This window comes from Falco rusticolus, chromosome Z (genome assembly GCF_015220075.1).
Source record: "Falco rusticolus isolate bFalRus1 chromosome Z, bFalRus1.pri, whole genome shotgun sequence".
Classification (NCBI taxonomy): Eukaryota; Metazoa; Chordata; class Aves; order Falconiformes; family Falconidae; genus Falco; species Falco rusticolus.
In genome coordinates this window covers 56801572-56826219 of record NC_051210.1, presented here as the reverse complement: position 1 = coordinate 56826219, position 24648 = coordinate 56801572, and the positions used below count along the sequence as shown (strand labels likewise).

General features: G+C 39.4%; 1 protein-coding gene across 4 annotated transcripts in view; it reads right to left on the bottom strand.

The window, feature by feature from the left end:
• The window catches only part of FCHO2 (FCH and mu domain containing endocytic adaptor 2), a 99695-nt gene extending 85200 nt beyond the window's left edge, over nucleotides 1-14495 (bottom strand). For all 4 annotated transcript variants that reach the window (XM_037372991.1, XM_037372993.1, XM_037372992.1 and 1 more), the window contains exons 1-2: nucleotides 14318-14495; nucleotides 3687-3778 (exon numbers count right to left, since the gene is read on the bottom strand). In XM_037372991.1, coding sequence (XP_037228888.1) covers nucleotides 3687-3778; nucleotides 14318-14347 — 122 coding nt within the window. In that variant the 5' untranslated portion in view covers nucleotides 14348-14495. The remainder of the gene's footprint in view (nucleotides 1-3686; nucleotides 3779-14317) is intronic.
• Nucleotides 14496-24648: the final 10153 nt, after the last annotated feature.

The window sequence follows — 24648 nt, the reverse complement described above, 5'->3', positions numbered from 1 at the left end:
AGATTCTTCCCCTATGAGGCTGCATACAACCAAAACACAAACCTGAACAGCAAAAGTAACAGGTTGGCCTCATACAGATGTGTCCTTTGTGCCCTAAGCAGTCTACACATCCAAATACACTCAGCCATCTTTCCTTTCTCTGTGAGATCACTCCATAAAAAAAGCAAATTATCTGGGTAGTCTGGAGACTCCAGCAATCCTGACTGAACAGGTGACTACTGTCAAACAGTACATACAAAGGTTAAGTACTCTAACTTGTTGAAAGTAGTATCACCAACTCTGATCTGTCTCTACTTATTCAGTAGTTTTCACTCTCCTGTGTCTCCACTTCTGAAAAAAAGGTGGCCAATATGTTCAAAAGGACAGATGTGAAGAAAGTTCAAACGTATGTGTTTAGTTTTCATAGGCATTAGTTCAGAAAATCAGGTATTTAAAAGCCAGGGCACAAACCCACTAGATTTAGGAGGATCCTAATGTTGTTCATCCAGTCACATATTCACACTATACTCTGTGAAGCAAGGAGGAGAACACATAATTGTGTGCAACATATCTTAATCTCTTTGAAATAAACAAAGATGCAAAATAGAACATACTCAAGAGACAACTGGGCAATGTTGTAAAATATTGTTGAAGTACTGCTCAATCTAATTTCTTTTGAGATCAAGAATTTAACCTATGGCAATAAATGCATGCTACTGCCCCAGTTTCAGCTAGGACAGAGTTAATTTTCTTCTTAGTAGCTGGTACAGTGCTGCATTTTGGATTTAGTGTGAGAATAATGTTGACAATACACAGATTTTTTTAGTTGTTGCTGGGTGATGTTTATACTAAATCAAGGACTTTTCACATTTCCCCAGCTCTGCCAGAGAGCAGGTCCACAAGAAGCTGGGAGGGAGCAGAGCCAGGAGAGTTGACCCAAACTAGCCAAAGGGATAGTCCATAACATGCTCATGCTCAGCATATAAAACTGAGGATGCAGAAAGAAAGGGGGGATGTTCAGAGCAATGGCATTTGTCTTCCCAAGCAACTGTTACACATGATGGAGCCCGGCTGAACACCTGCCTGCCGGTGGGAAGTGGTGAATGAACTCCTTGTTTTGCTTTGCTTGCGTGTGCGGCTTTCGATTTACCTATTAAACTGCCTTTATCTCAGCCCACAAGTTTTTTCACTTTTACTTTTCTGATTCTTTCCCTCAATCCACTGTGTCCAGTTCTGGGCTCCCCAGTTCAAGAGAGACAGAGAACTGCTGGAGAGGGCCCAGCGGAGGGCTATGAAGACGATGAGGGGAGCGGAGCATCCCCCTGATGAGGAAAGGCTGAGACAGCTGGGCCTCTTTAGCCTGGAGCAGAGAAGACTGAGAGGGGACCTTATCAACATCTACAAATATCTTCAGGGTGCATGTCAAGAGGATGGGGCCAGGCTCTTTTCAGTGGTGCTCAGTGACAGGACAAGGGGCAATGGGCACAGACTGAAACCCCAGAAGTTCCATGCGAATATGAGGCAGAACTTGTTTACTTTGAGGGTGACAGAGCACTGGAACAGGCTTCCCAGAGAGGCGGTGGAGTCTCCTTCTCTGGAGACATTCAAAACGTGACTGGATGCAACCCTGTGCAACCTGCCGTAGGGGAACCTGCTTTGGCAGGGCATTAGACTAGATGATCTCCAGAGGTCCCTTCCAACCCTGACCATTCTGTGATTTCCTGAGAAACTGACTGACATCCTACAGTAACTTCACAATGGTAGTGAACGGCTTCCCTGCCTAGCTACAGGCACCCATAAACTCACTTAAAGTGAGGATACCAAATATTTAAAGTCCATCTCTTTCTTTGAAACTACAAACTATATGCCACAAACATAGTCATTAATCTCTAGTCTTAAATGTTATTTGATCTTGTTTAACTGTGGAAAAAGAAAAGTCACCTTCTTGACAAATCACTAGAATTAATTAACAGAAACGTCAGCTGAAATATTTTTAATATGTGGAGAAAGGTCCAGATACTTTATTGATTGATTGCAAAGGCAAATTTTCTTTAAAATTTAATTTGGAGGAGCTTATAGAGTGAAAAAAACTAGAACGCCACATTCTTTTTACTAGGAATGTTATAAATAAAACTTGACTGTTAATTCTACATATCACTATAATAAAGCAAAGAATCTAAGACAGATATAGCATCAAATTATTTTTACCCATTTACTTAAGACCCTCCTCCTTAATATCAACATAAATAAAATGGAGCATGCCCAAAGAATACAACATAAAGGAGATAAGCAGAATGAGTGAGAGAGCTTCTGATCTAAATATGGAGGTAAATCAAAATGCAACAGATGTAAAACTAATAAAATTAAGTGTGCCCAGGTGATACACAACTTAGGTCTATGAGCTACTGCTATAAAAACTGAGTGATTCCAAAAATTAAAGCATGTTTCAAAGGAAGGATCCAGGCACTCACAAAGATAACACAAAGCAAACATTTTTAACAGTCAATATCAGAAGTACAAGCTTCTGATTGTGAACCTTAAGCATTTCAAGGTAAACACGAACAGTGCGATATCCCTCTGCTTAACCCAATGCAGGATTTCACTGGAACCCTGTCTGACTTCATAACGAGTTCTTTGGAATTGGGGATTCCTGAAACATAAGATTCCTTGGGTGGTGTAGTCTTTACAACAGGAGACTGCCCATCACATATGGAGTCTGGAACTCACTTGTTTCTTCTTAGTGGAAAGATTTTTCTCATTTTCTCCAATTCACTTTGAAACTATGCAAATGTCAGTGCAACAGAGTACCTTCCAGATCTGTGGTGGTTACATTTTGTGGAAATTTAAAAGAAAATCTTTGTTGAGTTCTATTTAAGACCAAAACAGAAATTTTGATGGAAAAGTCCAGAAAATAAAAGCTGTTTTTTTGGTCACCTTTTATCGCAAGAAACTGAAACAGGTCCTCAATCAGTCTCTTGCAAGTTTTTTCCATGTGTCACCTGATGTCAGTAACTGAACTAAGACAAAATTTTAAAGTAGACATACAAATAATTTTGTCCAGAATTCTTAAGTTCAATGTAACAGCAGCAATCTTCTCTCACCAAGAACGAAAACCAGCACTAGGTCATCTGTTTTGGAAGCTGTCACATCTGCAGACTGCAGTTCTGTCCCGTCCACCCCATAAAGAAGAACCTCTACTATTTTCTGCATATTATTTTCTTGTCCCTATGTATCACTGCCTGTCTTTAATGAACCTAGTTTCTCAACATCTTAAAAAGTATAGTTTTTATAAGATCATACTAGCAGTCACTAATACCCCAATTCTACAGCTATGGTCAAAAACTTTGTTAAACTGATAATTTCTGCAACTTTATATTATTGCTTTTCTACCAAACATGATGGAAAATTTGGATTAATTTGAATAAAATCCTGGACACCTAATTTGACACTTCTAGCTTTTCATTCCTGTTTTTTAATTCCAATCCAAAAAATTAGAAGCTTGTTACTAATCAATATTTAAGAGTCACAATTCGGTTCTAAGCGAATGGAATAAAACTATAGATATTCTTGTAGGTTATAAGAGATATTTTAAAATGCTTATTGATTTTGACATATTTGGCATGTTACTGTTAAAGATAATTATAAACTTAAATGAAAACCACAAACAATATATTAAAGAGCCAGGATTACCAAGGATGAATACTTACCTTTCTCTTATAAAGTCTGCTAAGTCTTTTGTTGACAAATGTCCATGTTTCATGTTGTGATAGAGGACATCAAAGCCATTGTTCCTTTCCCCCTAAAGATTAATGAAAAGAAAGTAGAACTATGAAACACAACACGATAAAGCTATTACAGGTCAAATTACAGAACCTACGCATTTTAATAACTGATCAATTTCCATGAAGTACATGATTTCTAATGCTTCAGCTTTTTACCAATTGCTGTTAGTTCCCTTCAATCCCCTATAAGTAAAACAGTCTAAAATCACCTCAGCAGCTACTACGGCTCTTCTAATGGTAACTCTTCTATTATGTATTTCTAAGCTATGTTCAAAGTAATTTATTTTCTAGATTTCTATATGCCTTTTATTCTTTCACTTCCCATCTTAATAAACACATACTACATATTGTAGTCTCTCTTCATTCTCTCATATCTTTCATTATTTTCCACAAACTAAAATGCACACTTTGGGATCACTGGATATTCTAACTCTTCACACTTCATGCATCTTCCTCCTCTCTTTTTTTTTCTTAAATTGGTAAAAAAAAAACCCAAATCACTAATACCTTCCTTCTCACAGGTAGCTTCCCTTTTGAAAGTTAAAATATTTTCCAGTGAGTAAGGTGTACCTCACCATTAAAACTGAGACACTGCCCTAAACACTGATAATAAACGCAGCCAGCTTACCACCACTGTGATGAACTTCCTCTGGACAGGAGATAGCAACAATAGGAATGAAAGGAAGGCATGGCATAATAGCAGTGCTACTATAGAATTTTTAGTATCAGACTACTCATTCCCCTCCTGCCTTCCAAAAGCGATCTATAACACTGCCGATATAAAAGATGCAGAAGGATGCCCTCAGGAAAACTGCATGCATGTTCAGAGTGAAATGGAACAGAATAGAACAGAACAGAATAGAAAGGAATAGAATATTTCAGTTGGAAAGAACCTACATCAATCATCTAGCCCAACTGCCTGACCACTTCAGGGCTGACCAGAAGTTAAAGCATGTTGTTAAGAGTATTGTCCAAATGCCTCACAAACATTGACAGGCCTGGGGCATCAATCGCCTCTCTAGGAAGCCTGTTCCAGGGTTCGACCATCCTCTCAGTAAAGAATATCTCATATCTGAACCTCACCTGGCACAGCTTTGAACTGTTCCCATGCATCCTACCATTGGATCCCAGGGAGAAGAGATCAGAACCTTCTTTGATTCCTCTCCTCAGGAAGCCATAAATGAACAATGAGGTCACCCCCTCAGCCTTTTTTTCTCCATACTAGACAAACCCAAAGTCCTCAGCTGCTTCTCATACAACATTCCTTCCAGCCTTTTCACCAGCTTTGTTGTTCTCCTCTGGATGAATTCAAGGACCTTAACATCCTTAAAACCATGGACCTTTCACAATGGCCGCTCTACATCTCCAGTGAGACGAGCCTGAGGATTTGGCCACACACCGCTCCGAACATTTATGTCCTTTCTCTTCTGGAAAAACATTTGGGTTTGCAGCCATAAAGCGCACCTGATCAGGGAAATTATATAGCAGAAAAATAAAGCTGGCAAATAAAAAAAAAAAAACTGGTGATCCAGATCACTATGAGGGCACAAACAGTTGCACTGCTCAGCAGAATTGGTGACAGCAAGGAGAAGGCAGACAGGGATCTGCCAGCTTAAGTAGGTGGAAGCAACCACGGGTGGATGGAAGAACTTTGCGGCAGCCACAGTAGTAGGCCCACTACACTGAAGTGTTAACTGCACTAGAGAATACACCCGTCAATAATATAGCAAGTTGCCTTAAAGTACATCATGCACAGACACATACATTTACAAATAGCATATGATGGAAGGCAATTTGATTCAGATTACTAGCCATGATTATTTGCTCTACTTCTTCCAAGCATGTGGGAAAACAAACACAAACAAAAAGAAAAAACACCTATAAAATCACAGTTTTCGAAGGCTGCAGCAAGTTGTAACCTGAAAAGTTCATCAAAATGCAGATCATTTTGGCGTAAGGGCAATTAAAGAAAGGTCTGTAAAAAGTAAAAGCTGAACTAAATGGGTGAAAATACAGCAAACTAACAGGTCTATGGAGCAAGGCAGAATCTATGTTTGAAAAATAAAACTATATGAACATCAATTAGTAGGAAATGTTTTGTTTCTTTTTAATATGCTATCTTATTATCTCAAGTACCAGTCTAAACAGTTTCACTGCCCTTTCACTTCTATGTAACCATTACTCCTTGTAGTTTGAAGCCCACAATAATTTTGACTACTTGTGCACTAACAGGTAGCTTATTAACCTTCTCTATTTACACAGAATAAACCCTGAATGCCACTGTATTTTGTAATACAAAACCACCAGAATAACTCCATAATTACAACATCATTGATATTTTCAATTAGAATACAAAATAAAATTTTTACTTAACTACTTCGAAGTTGTTACTGTATCCAAATTTGGAGACAGACAAAGAAGTGCATTTCTTCCGGAAAAGCTTACAGAATTCTCCTTTAGGAAACGTTCTTTCCCTTTGTCTTAAGGCATTTCTTCTAGCTAAACCAACACATTGATCAAAATGTGCTGAACACTGCTTCTGAACTTTTCATAACGGGACCTTTAACAGGGACTTTTCTATATTGCAGCTCCATAAATTTCCTGCCACTTCAGAAATACAGGAAGGGTAGCATAGCCATGACCTAGTCTCTGGCTGCAGCCTTCCTGATGGCTGATAATCTATCAGAAATCTAACTCTGCAAACCTTTTGAGAACAAAATGAGCCAGAACCAATTCCAAATATCATGTGATTCCCTAACTGTAACTGAAGGTTACTGCAAAGGAACTCATCTTTCCACTTAAATCAAGTTTTCTAATCAGTCTTACTCTTGTTCCTGACATCATATTGCATAGCAGAAAGTACAAGAGAAACAGAATAGATACTTTCCTCAATTAAAAAAAGTCCCCTGAAAGCCACATCTTTTATGCATTATCAATAGTTATCACAGGATAAGAGACTATGTGAAAAATATATTAAGGTTTAAACAAAGCAGGAAGTCCAAAGCAGGCTCCCAGATTTGAGGGCCTATGTGGTTTAAGCTTGCACAACTAAAGGACATGTTTTCATTTGTGAATATAATGTCAGGCATAGCCTACCTTACAAATACCAGGTTCTGCCTATACACACAAACATCTAGATGCCAAAAAATTTACATGATCAAGAGTTCTGATGATTAACCTGATGACAATTCTATAAACTGAGTTATCTTCTACTTGTGTTTGGAGACATATGTGTACCTATGTCAAATGTAGTGTGGTATCTCAACGCAGAGAGCAGACAATTTTCTGCTTAGGGAAAGCTATATGGCCTATCCACAACTCCTTCATAAAGCAGCTACGTTCACAAAGAGTAGCTCAAGTAATTCATACAATAAGCACCAGAGTTAAGGCTCTGTATCTAGGATAAACACAATACATTAGGATAAATAGAATAAATAAAAACAGAGATTTACACTATGCCTAAGAGGAAAAGTAGTTCAATTTACAAAAATCAGGTATGTATCCTCTTACGTGCACATATGCCATCAACACTGTTTATTTGTGTTTTGGTGGTTTTTCCTCAAAGCTGCCCCTCCCCACACACATAAAATTCTGTATGTGGGAATTGTGTGTCTAGCTAATATTTCTTCGTTAAGTATTTTTACCTTCTCCTTCCTGGTGGTGACAGTAATGGCGGGGATCACTAAAAGCCCAGTACTGGCCTACTTAAAAATAAATGCACCACATAGCAGAGAGAACAAATAAGACCTTCCACTCACATTCAGCAACAATTACCATCCACTGCTATGACAGACAGTGAAGTCAGATGGCGATTCTTCTAGAAGTTGCATCTTGGAGAAAGAGGAACCTCTGTTTCCACATAAAGCATCAGGTTCTATTGAACAAACTCCCAAGATCAGTTTGAAAGACCACTCTGAATGTCATTTTGCAGGTAAAACACCATCTGTTGAGGATGATTCCATCATTACTCAACAGAAACAACTGTAAAAGTGTGTATGAGAATGCAAAACATTAAGTGGTCCCCTTTCCATATAGGCTCAATTTAATTACTTTGAAGTTCATTAGCAGTTTTCTCCTCCTTCCCTAGAGCTAACAAAACGCTCTCTTCAGAAGCTAGTGTTCTTGTTGAGATGGTTTCCCATTTTATAATGCTGTAAAAGAGCTCTTTTGTATATATAGTATGGACGTCCCCTGACAGCAAGCTGTACATGGAAACAAGACTTCAAATACAAGTTAATATTTCAATATGACTACAGTAAGGCATTACTGACCAACTCTATATACAAAATAAATTATGTCACAGAAAGCAAGGGCAGACAGTCCTTCCATTTCCCTTCATCAAGAACGAACTGCAATGATTTTCTCATGGAAATGAAAGCAACCCTGTCAGCAAATGTGAAGTCAGAATTCAGCATTTCCATGACTTGTGCATAACAGGAAACAGATTACAGGAACTGTTTTACTGAGCTACTTAACAGACTTTGAAAATTGTTAAGAATAAGTTAGTTTGTTGCATATCAAGATAATTCTGAATTTAAAATCTACATTTGGTAAAGTAGCCAGAAATTTCTAGGCAATCTGCAGCAGTATTTATTTCCTAGATTTCTGATCAAATTACCTAAGCGCAAGTGCAAGCTGTCTCCTTTGGACTAAAACTGTTCAACGCTAATGCCTATTGGTGTTAAAAGTCAATACTCTCTATAGTAACACAGTCTTTCTACCCAGCATAAACAAATGTTTCTGAATTATTAAGGTGATTTTAAAGTTCCTATGACTGGTCAAATACATACTACTCATTTAGCTAGTGTAAGAAGCAAGAAAAGACAGCTGCAGATTTTGTTTTCACAGCAAAACTAAGCACATGAGACAAGAGGAGGCACATGCAGTTCTTAAATATGTTTTGATTTTTGGTCAAACTTCAGAAGCTTGATGACAGTTCAAATGAAGTTGATTTTTTTCCTAACTCACTTCAGTAATAAGTGAATTACTGTCGTTTCAAACTATGCTTTTAGAACCTGCATCAGCAGTGGTTAAGCATGCATGATCATTCCTTCAACCCTTTAAACGTGACCACGTTGCCACATTACAAAGAAGAAACAGATCAGACTGAGAAAACTGTACTTTTAATTACAAACCACTTAAGTTATAACTTGCCCAATCCTCTTTTTAAAATAGCCTACCAAACCCATAACTTATTCCCCAGGAAACAGGCAGACAAATACTCAAACTACAACATTTGGAAGTGGTACTCCAATTTAACTACAGGATTTCTTTTTAACCATAAAAAAGCGTAGGTCCCTAATTTACTTCAAATTGTTATAAAATGAAAACTGGATAATGTCCAAATTAAGTTTTCAAACCCTAGTTAAACTCTAAAACTGCTTTTGGCAAACATGATACATCAATGAAATATGACCAACATCTTCCCACCTTGTTAGATAAATGCTAAATAGGAAAAGCCTAGAAAAGAGTGAATGTGGGAAATAGAATAGCTTTAGTCTTGGGGGTAAGAATAGAAAAAATTGTATCCTTTGCCTCTTGTTTTGGTCAAGTCCAGAGAAGCTGTCCTACACAGCTAGTTTTACACATGAATTACTGCTCATGCTCCTCTGTCAGATACAAGTATGTAAAAACCACAGCTCTGATCAGCAGATTATGCCTGCAAGAATCCTAACACAAGTCATAAATGCCATAGAAGTCCTATTGGTAAAAAAATTTTTGTAGCAAGAAAATTTCAGAGTTGCACTGATATGCCAAGTAGTTACTGTAGATAATCGATTAATGGAGGGGTGGGGGAGCACAACTCCTTCATAGGGGTGAAATTCAGTATTTGCTGAAACAAGGTGCAACTGTTCAGCAATGATAAGATTTGACTTACTCAGTTTAAAAGACATCCTATCGTAACAATTAACATACAGATGTTAGTGCAACAGAACAATAGAGCCTGGGTGTTCATTCCTGCAATTCTAAAATAGAATTTCCAAATATGAACCAAACCCAATCTTTTCTTTAGCCACCAACTTAGAAAGACATATATTATTCATTATGGTTTGTCCATTTGTACTGTCGACTTTTCAGTCACTCATACAGGAGTAACACTTCAAAGAAATAAACAGAAGTTCCCCCGACTCCAGGGATACGTAAACTCAGATGTGTTGAAAAAATTTGTCATCATTTTCTTTAAACTGTTATGCCTTGTTGCAGTTTCAAATAAATAACATGTGTTTCATCCTTTCCACCTAGGCAATTTAGTTAATTTAATGGGCCCCATATATGGGAAAATACTCTAGTGATTAATATTATGGTGTTACATTTTTGAAAGTATATTTCAGTATATTTCAATCTCTGGGTGTCTGAAAAAGCTACAGAAAATTGAGAGCATCAAAACATAGAACGAAGCAATCACCTGATGTTTACACAGGCAACTCAGTTCTGAAAGTTTTGTGAAGTTTGAAGACAAAAGCAACCTGGCAATTTCAATTTTCTTCTTCCAGCTTCAATGAATTAAATAAAGATCTGCTCCAGAGAAGCTCTACACATATTAGGAATGACAGAGTTTCCGCTATATCTTGATAATGAAAAATATTTTTTGAACAAAAAGATGGAAAGTTGCCAACTCATACTAGATGCAGACACGCAGAGGGAGGAGACTAAGCCAATATTGCACCACAGCTCTCCTGAAAGTGAGCATCCAACTGCATGCCAAGCCAAAGAGCAGCACTGCGTAAACATGAACGGAACTCCAGATGGAAGCATGACAAGTCTCGGTGTCACTCATACCACGTAAGTGCATAAGACAACACGTCTTACACTTACCAGAGCAAGCCTCTTCACAAAGCTAAGGTTATCAACCCCTGGATACCACCAGTGCTTACATGTTAGAAAAGCTCTTGAAAAGAATCTTCCTTTCTCCTCAAAATTCTCATAGCCATTCTCAAAAGCTACAGGTAACACAAGGAATTAAAAAAAATTAAATAAAAGAAGTTTGTCAAAGCCACTTTAAACACACATTTTCATATCCCAGAACATTCAGAGTTACCAAGAATGGCATTACAGAGACCAGTTTTAGCTATACAAAGAACTTCCAACAGCTTAATCAAATCAATTTAGAATGATTAATAAAAGAAAACACTGACAGTCTATGAAGTGGCTTAATTTAGTTGACTTGATAGACTTACAATTTACAGAAGTATCACCTGCACCAGTCACTTTAAATACAATGTAAAAGCTTATGCAACACTTCTGAAGCAGTGTAAAGAAAAGAGTAAGTCACTGATAACAAATGCTTTTTACTCTACATAGTAGTATACTGGTACATACTACTGTACCAGTATAAGTGTACTCAAAGTGACAAAACATATAACGGAAATAACTTATGAAAGTGTTCCCTTTAAATTACGTCATGGTTTTGATGTAGCACATACATAGCAGCAAGCACCCAATGTTTTATGACAACATCCGAACTAGGAGTTGGGAATGTTTGGCCATGTGACTTGAATGACTAAAACTCAAGAATCAGAGCCATTTATAGCCTGTACTGCTAATTTATAATTTTTGATACCACAAAAAAAGTAACTGTATCCTACTGGCTTTGAAAACTGCTGCTCTAGAGTGCTGCACTAGTCTATTAACAGACGCCTACATTTTTCAAATTACAGCAAAAATTTTCAAGTGACATTACAGGTCTCTCTAGCTCAACTTTACACATCCTGAAAATTAGTCTTGCTTATCTCTCAATGACATCTTAGACGCAGTCAACAGATGGCAAGCCCATAAAACATCAATTTTTCTTACATTCTCTAACAAAACAAAACAAAATTGCAACTATTCAAATACTTTTAAAAGCAGTACAAGATGAAAGTCTCACCATAGACTTCCAGATTATCACCACAAAGAAGCTAAGATTTGTTTTCTTTATGTGAGCACTTTAATGAAGTTCTTAAAAAACAGCAGCCTAAAGAATGTTCAAGAAATTGATACGCATTCACGTACATGTTACTTCCCTTTTGTGAAGGAATCAGTTAAGTCCCTTAAGTTTCTGATGTTTTTTCCTATCAGTTACAGCAAATTAACAAACCATGAAAGAACATCCTACAGCTCAGGACCCAGAATTCCATTTCCAATGCACAATTTCAGCTGCAAATTAATGACAGCATGTACATCGAAATTAAATATTAATTACATTTTGGATTAATTTTCACATCAGTGCTTTTAGAAAGTGTAATTTCTCATTCCATAGGCGACACAATTATTTTGTGTGGCATTATCAAGAATGGCAAGGCAAAAGCAAAAAACGGAAGGCAATTGTTCCAAAGTTCTACACAATACCACCTTTCCTTCTCCTTACGGATTTCTCTTGGTTATTTTTAGTCATTATGCATTCAGTGCATTTTAACAGCAATCTTTCAATTTCTGCCTTAACCTTCTCACCACATTTCAAAGCATACATAGCTTGTACACCAAGTCTTCCAACGCACTGCAGTAACAATTCTGAACAATAACTTGTTCTGAAAAGTTAGTAGAAATGGAGAAGCCTAATGATTTAAAACACACAAACCTATAATTTATGCTTGGTTCTGAGGATACAGAAACTCAATACCTTCTGATTTTAAAAATCCACCATATTTAGATACTACAGTTAATCTTGAAAAATATTTACCCACAACAGCAATGAAGGAGCAGTTCCTATTCCTTTTTATTTTACTTCTCACAAAATAAACACTGTCCATGGTATTATAAAGGTTTCTCAGTCAAGTTTTGCAAGATTAAGACCCTGTCTAATGTCTTTGTTGCAAACTGCAAGACAACAAAGAATATACTTGTTTTTGTCCTACTTAGTGTCATTTTTGGAGGCAGGAGAAAAATCTGCAACAGAAGAAAACGTCCTTCCCCTGGCACACATTGCTGACCCACACTAGGAGTTTTGCCAAAAGAGCTATAAGGCAGAGACTTTGTAGAGCACAAAGAGGGAATGGGAAGTTTGGGTAGATGTCTGCTACCTCACATTTGCTGATAGCATTCAGGAAGACACAGACAGGAAAACACAGTGTATGGGAATGGCCCATGGCCTTCACTACATTAACAAAATTAATGACTTAGTAACAAAATAAAATACAACTAATCAACCATGAACACGCCACAGTACCTAACATAGTTAAATATAAAAGTATTTGATTTCAGTTGAGATAACTGAATAAAAAGCTTCTACTTTAATCTTAGGAGGAGATAGTTACTTTTCCGAAGAAAATGTGACTTTAATATTAATTTAAGTCTTATTTTTATGAAAGATAAAAGAATTTCCATATATTAGATTAATGCTGATCTCCCACAGCAAGGCTTCAAACTAAACAGATTTGTATGCCAGGAGAGCAAAAGTAATATCTTGTTTCATTAAATCTTAATATTCTGTTGACAGCAAAACTTACAGAGTTGAAATTAAACACAATGCTGCAAACAAGGCATGAAAATTGGCTTGACCTATGCTTTATGTTCAAGAATAGTATAGCGTATTTGTGAAACTACTTTTTCCTAAATATTAACTGTTGCTTACACAGAGAAAGCTGACATTTAAAAGATATTTTCACCTTTTTTGGCTTCAGTCTCAACAACCAACCATTTTTGTGTTTCCCCTATTAGCTGTTAGAGATGCAGATGAAAAACTAAACATGCAAAGAAGTAGCAACATTGTAAACAGCTCAGTGGCTACAATAACACTTAACTTTAACGTTACAGACCAGCCACGGTCACCATGAAAAGTTTCATTTCAGGTGAGGCTCCGTAATAATCCAGATCCGTATTTTTATTTTCTCCCTCTGCGTATTTACCTACCCACTTAAAAACATACACATCTGCACAGAGGTGGCTGAGCAACATCGTTCCCACAACAGGCTGGGAGGTCCGCTGTCCCCCCAGCTGGCCACCGCTCGGGCTGTCCCCCTCTGACATGCGGGCACGGACAAGTTACCGGTACAAAGGCGCAGCGCTGCGAGGCGCAGCTTTGCGTTTGCGTGATACAGCTGCCAAGTTCTGCCAGCCGGTGCCATTCCCCCGACCGCTGCGTTCTGGGAGGCTTCACCACCACAGACCGCCCCGCAGCCCACGCCGCCCCCACGCACCGCGCTGCCTGCGGCACAGACCCCCGGGCGCGGGTCCCCCGCTCGTGCCCGCGCCCCCCGCGGCCCAGCGGCCCCTCTCCCCGCCGCCCCCGCCCAGCGGACCCCGGGGCACGCAGCGAGGCCGGGGGCGGCGCAGGGGCAGGGGGCGGCGGTCCCCTCTCCCCGCCGCGGGCAGCCCGGGCGGGGGCAGCGGCGGCGCAGGCAGGTAGCCGCTTCCCTCACGGCCCAGCCCGGCCGAAGCGAGCCGCGGCGGGCGCAGGGGGAGGCGGCAGCCACCGTCCCCGCGGCCGCACCCTCCGCGGCAAGGCCCCGGCCCAGTCCCGGGGGTGGCGTAAGAGCCGAGGCTGCTCCGGCAGAGGGGACCCCGGCTGCACCTTGCCGTGCCGTGCCCTGCCCGCTCCACCCGCGGCGCGGCGGAACCGGCCCGCGGCGTTTCCCTACCCAGAAGTTCTCCACGAAGTACGCCATCATCACCCCGCCGCCGCCCCGGCCACCAGCGAGCGCGGCCCCGGCCGCCTCAGCCGCCGAGAACGCAACGGAGGAAACGGGCGCCGCGGCGGCGCGCTGCCTTCCCGTTACGGTGCGAACGCCGCCCTCCACACAGCCCCGCCGCCCCGGCCTCGCGCATGCGCCCCGCCGCCGCCGGCCGCCGCGGCCCCCGCGCAGTCGCAGAGCGCCGTGCGCCCGGGGCATGCGCGGGGCCGGGCCCGCCGCGCCGCAGCGGGGCGGGGGGGGCGGCGGCCGGCAGTTCCCCCCCACCCCCCTACTCCCCACCCCCCCCGAAATTGTGAGGAAAATTGCCCCCGAAATCTTGAGGAAAGCCCTTCAAAGGTAGTCAGTAACCGCTAGGGAACGGCTGCGGTGGGCGCCGGCGCGCACGGGGCTGAGTGCACGCCGTTCGGCTGGCTTCGCGGCCGGGCGCCGCTGCAGCCCGGGGGGGTGCGGTCCCCGGTCCCTGGAGCAGGCGCTGGCTCGGGCCGCGGGAGCGTTGCGGGTCCAGCACAGCCCACCCTCCCCGCGGCCTCGGCGCGCAGGATTTTACCGTTTCAGTGGCATGCTCCTAAGAATGATGCTCGTCATTTGAAGCCATGGAGGCTGGAGAGCGGTTTACTTCAAACCTTCATCTTCCTCAGCGGCAGTTCAGTTTCCAGACCCTTCGTTTACTCGGTGTAGGTTATCAGCCAGTGGGGTGATGCTGATGGCTGAGCACATCTGTGGTCAGTCTGTACCTGCAGTCCTGCTTTTCAGTGACCGTATTTCGGTATTTTCTTCATGGTGGAGTCGGCACCGCTGGGATCCTTCTGAGACCCCAGAGAGTCCTCAATGAGGTGACTCGTTGCCCAGTACAGCAGCGAGGAGGTTTTCATTACTGAGGGCCCTCAAACAGAGGGGCAGGTCTAAGCAGTGTTGGGGGGGGGGGCCTGCAGTTCGTTGTCCTGTTTTGTGGTAAGCACTTTATCCAGACTTTTATCTATGGTTTTGCCAGCACAAAGCTTTATCCAAGATACAAAATGTAAGCAGCAGATATTCTGTGCTGGGTGTTCAAGGTCCTGCCTTCCCCCTCATGGGAAACCCTATCTGTTCTGGTTTGAAAAATCTCATCTGCCTCCACCTTAATACTGATGTCCTTCGGCCTTCATTCTTTAAGATTGTAGGTAGGTAAGGCATAGAGCAGAACATTCAAGTCATCTCTTAAGAACCTTATGAATTCACCAACTTAGATAAAATTTATGCTGATTAAAGACATCTGTGAAAGCCAAATTAGCGAAAATGTAGTTCAGAAGTTTACAGAGCTATAAAATTTCATCAAGCAAAAAATTACAAGTTCGGGCAAACAAGACAGCCAAATCTGTATTATTCATCTCAATATACATCAGTGTGATTCTGCATTACAAACTTTCAACTACCTTTACTAAAGATACTTTCATGGAAGATAAACATATCATTCTGAACTGGTATTACAGTAATAAGTAATTGGCTGTAACTTTAATCCATCGCTTCCTGTAGCTCCATGGTAAGTTTAGGACTTCCTTTCTTTCTAGCAGTGTCTCCCAAAGTTTCAGTATATGCAAAGCTTGCCAAATTGCTGATCCCAAGACAGAGAAAACTTTTGGACCTCCTTCACAGTCCAAATTTCAAAGTCCCAAGACTGTTAGATCTGGATCAGTCTCTTGATAATAGCAGTAAGCATGTGCACCGTAATTCTAAACAGTAACGACATGCTGTACGTCTACATTTAAGAAAAAAACTACTTTATGTATCTGTTTACTTGATGTAAGCAAGCAGCCTGCATTATGATCTGAAGGATACAAATACAGTACCTGTGCATTGTTACCTGTAAGGATGTATACCAGGGCAAACTGAGATAAAAGCTGCATGATCAAAGCCGAAGGTTTTTATTCCGTAGAAGATAGAAAAATACTTTCCACAGGGACAGATACTATGCTATGATGGATGGAGAGTCGGGTTCACTTCCACATTTCATAGAGAAGTTCTCATCTTCCACATTTTCAAAGCTATGTAGTAAAGGAATTCCTTATCTACTGCTGCATCTAGATGTGCAGTAGCTGCTGCAGTGCTGCAGCAATCTATCATCACACAAATATCAAACCCATCCTCAGGTTTTCAACAACAGCTTCCCACAAAAATTCAAGAGAAATGCAAAATTATAAACCTGAGCTTTAATGCAACCTACAGCATAGGTACAGTTATATAGAAAACCACTTTGATAGGGATGATGATCAGGATCAATAGTTACATTCTTAAGGCACACTGGAATTCCCCAGAATAAAATTAATTTCTTAGGAGTGAACTTTCTTTTGAACTCCATAAAGTATCATAAAATTAGCTCTGCCAGCAACAAAGGCCTGTCCTTAAACTTTACCAACCTGCAGGCTGCGTGCCAATCTTGTCAGTTACCTTTTAAAGTAGCACATACTGAAAAATCCTTACTAAGGACAGTCCTGGTATGCACGCTGCTTCTTTGTAGACCGGCCTAGATAAGGAAATCCTAGATTGCCGATTACCTTGCTTTAGGTGCTGCTGGGTATTATGTAGTGAGCATGAGTGAAGAAGCAGTTCATGTAGCGTGCCAGTGCCATGGCAATATCCAGCTGGGTATTTCTACACTTTTTCAGTAATGCTTGCATAATACTCAGCAGTGGGTTTTAGTAGATGTCAGCACTCAGGATCTTGCATTTGAATTTAAGTTTTAGTGTAAAGAAGCACACAGAGGTGTGATGGGGGGGCAACTTTATGTGCTGGGTCAATATCCAGACAGTTTATTAAGGTCATTCTAGAAGGTGACAAGCTCTGAGCCATAAATCACATGAGATCTTGATGTTTGTGGGACCAGCTAATACAGTACTTAAAGGCAGAGACTGATGCTCAGTCATACTCAATACAAATTGTTAGGCATATTAGGCAAAGAATCGAGAACCTCATCCAGTGTACAAACCTGTGTGTGTGAATGCCTGCACCATGAATGCTGTGCACAGTACTGGTATGCCTCATCTTACCACCCCCCCCCTAACAAAAAACCCAAAAGCACAAAGAAACAAACAAAAACCCCAAACCAACCAGCCACCTAACACTTCAGAAGGCTTGAGATAAGAACAAGAAAAAGGATCCAAGGTATGGGAACTAACATCCACCACGTAAACTAGAATTCATCAGGCTGGAAAAGAGATGACTGAGAAAGAATACGATACAGAGGACTCATAAGTAAGAACAGAGGAGATGAGCACAATCAGAGAATTCAGTCAAGCTAGAAGGAAGGAGAAACCGGACAAAGTTTCTAGGTTTCTCTAGACTGAGAAACCCATAATGGGTTACTAAATACAAAGACAGTACCACTTACTCCAAAAGCCCCTGATCTGCAAGTCAGTGAAGCCTGTGAGAATACTTTGTAATAGTATCACTTATAGTACTTTAATTTTATCATCTTCCCTAGGTATTGGCTGCTGAAGACAGGGTACTGGGTTAGGTGGACTGTGTTTGACCCAGTACAATTGTTCTTTTGTTCTTTTTTGTTCTCCTGGTGTCATGGCGGTGGACAGAGAGAAACATTATTTTGATAGCCGTAACTACACAGTAAGTCCTGTATAATAAAACAAACCTCTCTGTTCAATGTTTTCAGTAGCTTTCATGGAGGATCCAAGTAGCTTTCTGGATTACCAGTTTTTCAGCAGAGAGCTAAAAGCAATTCCTCTCCCATTTTTGCCATCTACATAAACGTTAAGGTTAAAGAACCACAACAACAAACCTTATAGCAAGGGTATGAGGAGCTAAGGAGGCTTCTTCTTTGCTATACTAGTCAAATTATATTTCATTAATATAATCCTAGTTTTTGAAAAGTTTAGTGCTGCGAATGAAGAGACGGGACGCAGCTTGATGCAAGCAAGATGTCAATTTATTGTACAGAAGCACGAGTTTATATACACTTTCAGAAGCTGCGCTTTTTAAACAGATTGGTTCTTGAAGCTAAGCATTGCAGGCTAGGCAATCCCTGATTGGTGGTTAACTGCCATCAATTAACAGCAAGGTGTTACCTTTCCTTGGTGCCATCCGTTCCTCATTCCCTTAGCTTCTCTCAGCATGACTCACCCTGTTGATTGTTATCTATTCACATTCCTTGCTCTCCCAGGGTTTGTGGCCTACAAGCTCGAGCACATTCCTTTCAGCTAACTGATTGCCACTTTATGGTCCTGATTTGCAGGCCCCCTCCTGCAATTTAGCATTAATGTGGGTGGCATACATGTGCAAGGAGGTATTTAGCTTGGAGTTACCCTCTCAGAAAATCATCCCCGATTCCGCAGTTTGCTCTCGCATCTCAGTTTACCCATCCTCCCATATTTCCAGCCTCTAGTTTTACAAGTGTTGACATTAACTTATTTTCAACAATCAATTCTTTTAAAGGGTGTAGATAATTTGAGATGTGTTATATACACTGAATTGTTATTTGAAAGAACTTGTCAAATAGGATACTACAATTACAGTGCATTTAGACTACAGACATCAGTATGAATGAACAATAAAGACTGTATATTGTATTTTCACCTAAGTTAATTTACGTTATGTTAAGCCATTTGAAAATAGATTATGAGCTCTAGGTAAAATAACTGCATGGAATTATTAGTAAAACCCTTGACACATGAACCTACAACTGAATACGCTAATATTTTAAGATTATAAAAAAAAGAATAAAGAATCCAAATAACTGCCAAAACCGATCCTGATTATTACATTACTTAATTTCACAGTGAACTGCCAAAGACCCAGTTGATATTTAAAACTCTTTCTAAACTAAAGATGAGTAAGAAACTGGATCAGGTAAAATACATAATCTAACACAGCACTTTATTTTTAAATGAAGAAGCTGGTGGAGGTGGAGCCATTTTATATATCTATTTCGTATACCAGATTGAGAATATGCCTTGAAAAATGCATTTTCTTTTTTTACTGTCCTTGTTAAAAGAGCTACACAAAGAATCTTGACGGGTAAACAGGAATTTATACTGCCAGCTGAGGTACATTCCGAAGATTATTAACACCAGAAGGTGATATAAAAAGTCAGAGTTGTTTACCACTGTGAGGACAAAAGATGGGGAAAAGGAAGACTGAGTGAATTGTTAGCTAAATCCCTTTCAAAAGTCATTTAACTTTGGTAGCTACTGTCACGCTACCTTGTAGGATTTTTAAAAAAACAGGATTATTTTCTAATCAAGCAATTGTACCTGAATACTTGCAGACATTACCCAGGGTTTAATAATTCACTTGCTTACAACCTACACATTACCTTCATGACTAGACATTTACTGCAGCCTTTTTGTACATAAAGTGTAATGAAATCCCACCATAGATAGAAGTTAAAGCTAGAAAAGCTTAGGAAAAAAAAATCTGGGTAGGAGAAAGAGGTTATAATGTTAGCAGCAAATGCAGCCAACTTGAAGTAATTTATTCAAAGGATACTGGGAATTCTCCCACACAATCTTAAGAGAGGCTAGGGCCCTTTTCCGAAATATATGCACAAACTCAAATCATGGTCTAATGAGAGAACGCTGGTGAGATTATGGCCTACATTTGGGGTTGGATGGATATTTCTAACATCTTTCTGAGTTTAAGATAAAACACAAATACTTGCACACACTTACAGAGCCACATTTTTTACAGTAAGGTCAAATGAGTTTTTCCCAACTTGGTCCAGTACCTCATCAAAGGTCTTTCAAAGCTAGTAGTGATTTCTGTGTTCTGTTGAAGATTTACAGCAAGTTTCAATGACACTGTTTTCAACATTCCTGGAATTATGTATTCCATTAGGCTATATGATCTGACTCACTGTATACTTAAATGCACAATTCTGTTGATCTAGTCACCAAGCTTGATCCCATCCCTTTCATTACTTCAATTACTTGAATTACGAACCCAGCAGCATTGTTTCACAGTGCGTCACTTGGTGCCAATACTGCACCTTTATTACTCTCATGCTCTGTTGCTGCCAAAAGCATGTTTCATCAAATCAACCTTCAATCAAATGGAAGAATTAGAAAGCATTAGTGAACATTAGTAATGACAAACTGGAAGAGTCTGATGTTTGTAGATTCCATTCTGACTTCAAATAACAGTTCAGCCCTGCATGAAAAATTCTGGGAGATTTCTAAGATATTTAGGAGGTGTGATTTTTTTAATCTGTATTCTATGTAAGATGGGGAAATAGCACTATAAATTATTACACTATAATACTGTCAAGAAGACATTCAATGGTTAGCTGAATTTATACTGTTGATATATCAACGTATTTGGCATTGTCTATGTTTTAGGCACTTACCTGCAAATATGTCAATCAGTGAACTTGAAGCAGCTTTTTATTTACAGTCAACTATTAAAAATAACCTAAATGAAAAAAGACGTAAATATTTAAAGCATTTGAACTCAGAGAAAAGCAAACAAATCTGAAATGTTTAGAAGAGCAAGCTCTGATTGTGTAACTTCACTTAGTACCAAAGCGCTCCATAGTACGAACCACACAAGCAAGTTACAGTGTCCAGACCACAAAGATCTTCTTCACCCTGGTTATAATATACAACAGAAACGGAAAAGGTGTAGCTGGTGCAGAAGGGTCTGAAGCTAAGCTAGTAAGACTAGATGGTATCTCAGGAAAGTATTCTTAGTACAGCATCATGGAATAAATAGTGCTTTTGTTCTTAATTAAACCAAATACAGCTCATAATTATTACTATACTTAAAGAGGAAGTGCAAAGGTTTGGGAATGAGTTTATGGAAGAGAGTAGATTAAATAATGAAAGATATTAGTCTGGGCAGACTTAAGCCGTCTAGGTAAGAAGCAGCTGTTTGAAATACTGTGAAAGGTAAGACATTTGGTTATGCAGGTCCTTCATTAGGATTGCATGTTAAAAATCAGAATGGCAGCATGTGCAGAATGCACAGTGAATGATTTGCGTTTGTTAGAAGCCACGCTATGTGAAAACAACTCTTACCTTTGATTCTTCACAACCTCCATAGATACACATAGCAGTGCTTACTAATGGCAGCCACCAGCTCGAGTGGCTGGAAGAAAGATGTGAACTTCATAGTGTCCTTATCACCTTGATAAAACTCTTAAAGCCTAAGTGCTTATGCAGATGTGCAGACTTGTACTAGCAATGATTTAGAGGGCCTCCTGTCTCCACACACATTGAGAAGCATACTGGTGTTTCTGCTGAATTTGAAATTGAGATACTGAGGTTTGGTGGGTTTTTTTTTGTTGGTATGTTGTTTTTTTTTTAAAGAAATAAAAGTAGCCAAGATACCTAATGGTTCTTAGACAAACTGAATTACTAGTGATTACACTGGGCAATTACTTGTCCAACAACCCCCTGTTAGACACTGCCATTTTATGGACGAGTTACACAGATGAGTGAATGCTTGTAACATATCAGAGCTGTGGCCTAAGGTTCCAGCTAGCTTCCATCTGGTTTTGGCCCAAAGATACAACAGCTCTGGTGTGCAAGGCCTTCAATAAGGAGGATGGGGATAAGCGAAACTAAAATTAGCTACATCTTATGGCAAAGTACTGGAGAAAATTATGCAACTATCTTACTCTCTTATGCTAAGGTATGTAAAGAAAATACTTGAATTCTTACTTCGCCATGCAATCTATTTGTTCTTCCAATGCATTACAAAGCTAGAATGAAAAGGTGCATGTATTTATATGCCTGGGAATATTTTGGACATGGTTCCAAAATGTTCATTTGAGAATGTACATTTCAGAATGAAAAATGTATATGCAAGACAGTGACCATCAATATGTTAAAAAGAAAAAAAAACCCACAATAAGATGACTTAACATTTCCTTTTGAGATAATGATTAAGTTAAAGGAAGACACTGAAAAATGCCTTGTGTCAAGAAGCAGTTCTGGCAAGGAAAGTACCATCTCAGAGTTTTGTTGTAAAACAGTTGGTTGGTTGTTGTTGGATTTGCAAATCCCTCTATTTTTTTTTCCTTTTTTTTTTTTTTTATGGTCTCAATTGCTATTGAGTTTTCAAAATATGAAACACCCTTCATTTTCTCTATCTGTAAGCCACAGAATCCCCTCAGCGTGTCAACATGAATGTAAAGCTGAAAGACAGCTTGAGAAAACTGCAAATTAAATATGCCGTATGTATATGGACATTCCTTGACAATCATTTCAAGGTAAAAGGACTGGCAAATTAACATTGCTTCTCATTGTGCACATTATCAGGGAAACAAAATTTTATTTGGAATTTGTGTTGGGCACTGGTGTGCAGAATGAAATAATGGAAGATTTAAATGCATTGTTATCAGTTACAGTAATACTGCAGTAGTTATGCATCCAAATTAACCTGTATGTTGTGAACAGAGGGGAAGATGTTAACTTTTCCTGTATATTTAATAGACAAATTTATGACTATCCATTTTGCCAAGTGGCAATAAGAAAAGGAAAAATGGCTAAAACTGTCAGCATAACAGTTCAACATCATTTATTTCCACATTTTAAATATAAATTAAAATCCAACAAAAATTATTTATACCTGAAGCTACAAAATAAATACCTCAATTTTCATTTTATGATTCAAATGAAAGTATGGCAAAAAAGAATTGGTGTCACAAAAACCCTTACATACCATCAATTACACATATATGCATTAATACATGTGCAGTATAATTGCATGTTTTCCTTAAAAAAGCAATTACTGGAAACCACCTCATTTTAAGTCTGCCATTATTCAGATTAACATTTGGGTATCTTTGGGGAGGTTTTGATGGTATATAATGCTAATTTTATGCAAAACACGGGTAAATGCCTCTGAAAGAGATGTACTTTACATGTTAATACTTTATATAAACAGTATGTTTCATTGCGAGTCATTCTGGGATAATAAAAGCTACCAACATTTACTCTGTGAGCACTTAACACACATTTTACACACACAATGTTCCTACAGAAACACTTTTTCATTCAAGTACCTCTTTAAATTAGATGTAATTTGGTTGTGGTTTTTTTTTTTTTAAGAAACAGAATGACCTACATTGAAACTACAATCCTTTGCACTTCTGCAACCTGACCACAAACTTAGTCATAACATTCATTTCACTTACTGAAGATGACAGTACTTACTCTACTCATCTCGTTTGTATATGCAGATATTAATTAACCTCAGACTCAAAATCAGAGGCCGCAGCTTAAGATCAGGCTCTAAGCTGATAGTAGGAGACTTGAACAAAACATCTGACTGACAGCAGGATGTTCTATCACAGGTACCCCGCAACCTAAGGGGAGTGAGGAGGGCTATAAAAGACTTCCCTCCATCCCCTTCCACACAGCCACCAGTTCAGTCAGTCAACAGGAACTGATCTCTGCTCATCAGCTTGGTCTCTACACACCTACACTGCTATTAACAGCTCCTCTTTCTGGAGGCGGAAACTGAAGTCCTTCATTAGCAGACTTTCAGCTAAATATGCAGCAATTAATACTATAAATTTTATTATTCTAGAAAGCAGTTATAACTGCATTTTATTGAATTTAATCATTACTATAGAAGCTGTCTGTGCTAGGTATATGTAAATCTCCAAATTGTCTACATGCTATTGACCAACTGTTAAATGTTGGAAGAAGCAAACATAAAATGTTCAAATCAACATGGGTGAATTTTGTCCAGAAAGCTGCTGCTCTTGGTTTCATACTTTTATTTTAGAGACTACTTTATCATAAAGTTACATAAATGGAAGAACAGGTCTTTAAATATTTTGTATTATCATGGTCCCATATCAAATTAGACCAAGACCACTGGAAGTTTTGGTTCAGGGTCTTGAATATTTTTAACTTACTTCTAGTTGACTCCTTGTATATTATTCACATTACTGATAGCACAATCAATGAGATTTTTTTTTTTCCTCCCCTTTCCCATTTGGTCAGACTTAGCAATTACCAGATGTCTCAAACAAAAATACAGTCGATGTACCATTTCTCAGTAGTAAAGCGGCTACCAGTTATCATCCAACAACAGTCATTAATTTCAGTTCATGTAAACCTCCTGTTTCTACACTGCTCTGCCCTCCAGCTGCATGAAGCATCTAAACTGAACTGACCTTAACTTATCCTAGGATAATTTCCTTTCAGATACAATGAAAATCCCTATTCAAAAGACTCCAGAACTTACACCTTTGAACCAGAAGAGTGCACTACTGGGTCAGGCAAAACATAATTGAACATGAAATTTTCATCTTTCATTAAAAATTGGAATGCAACATC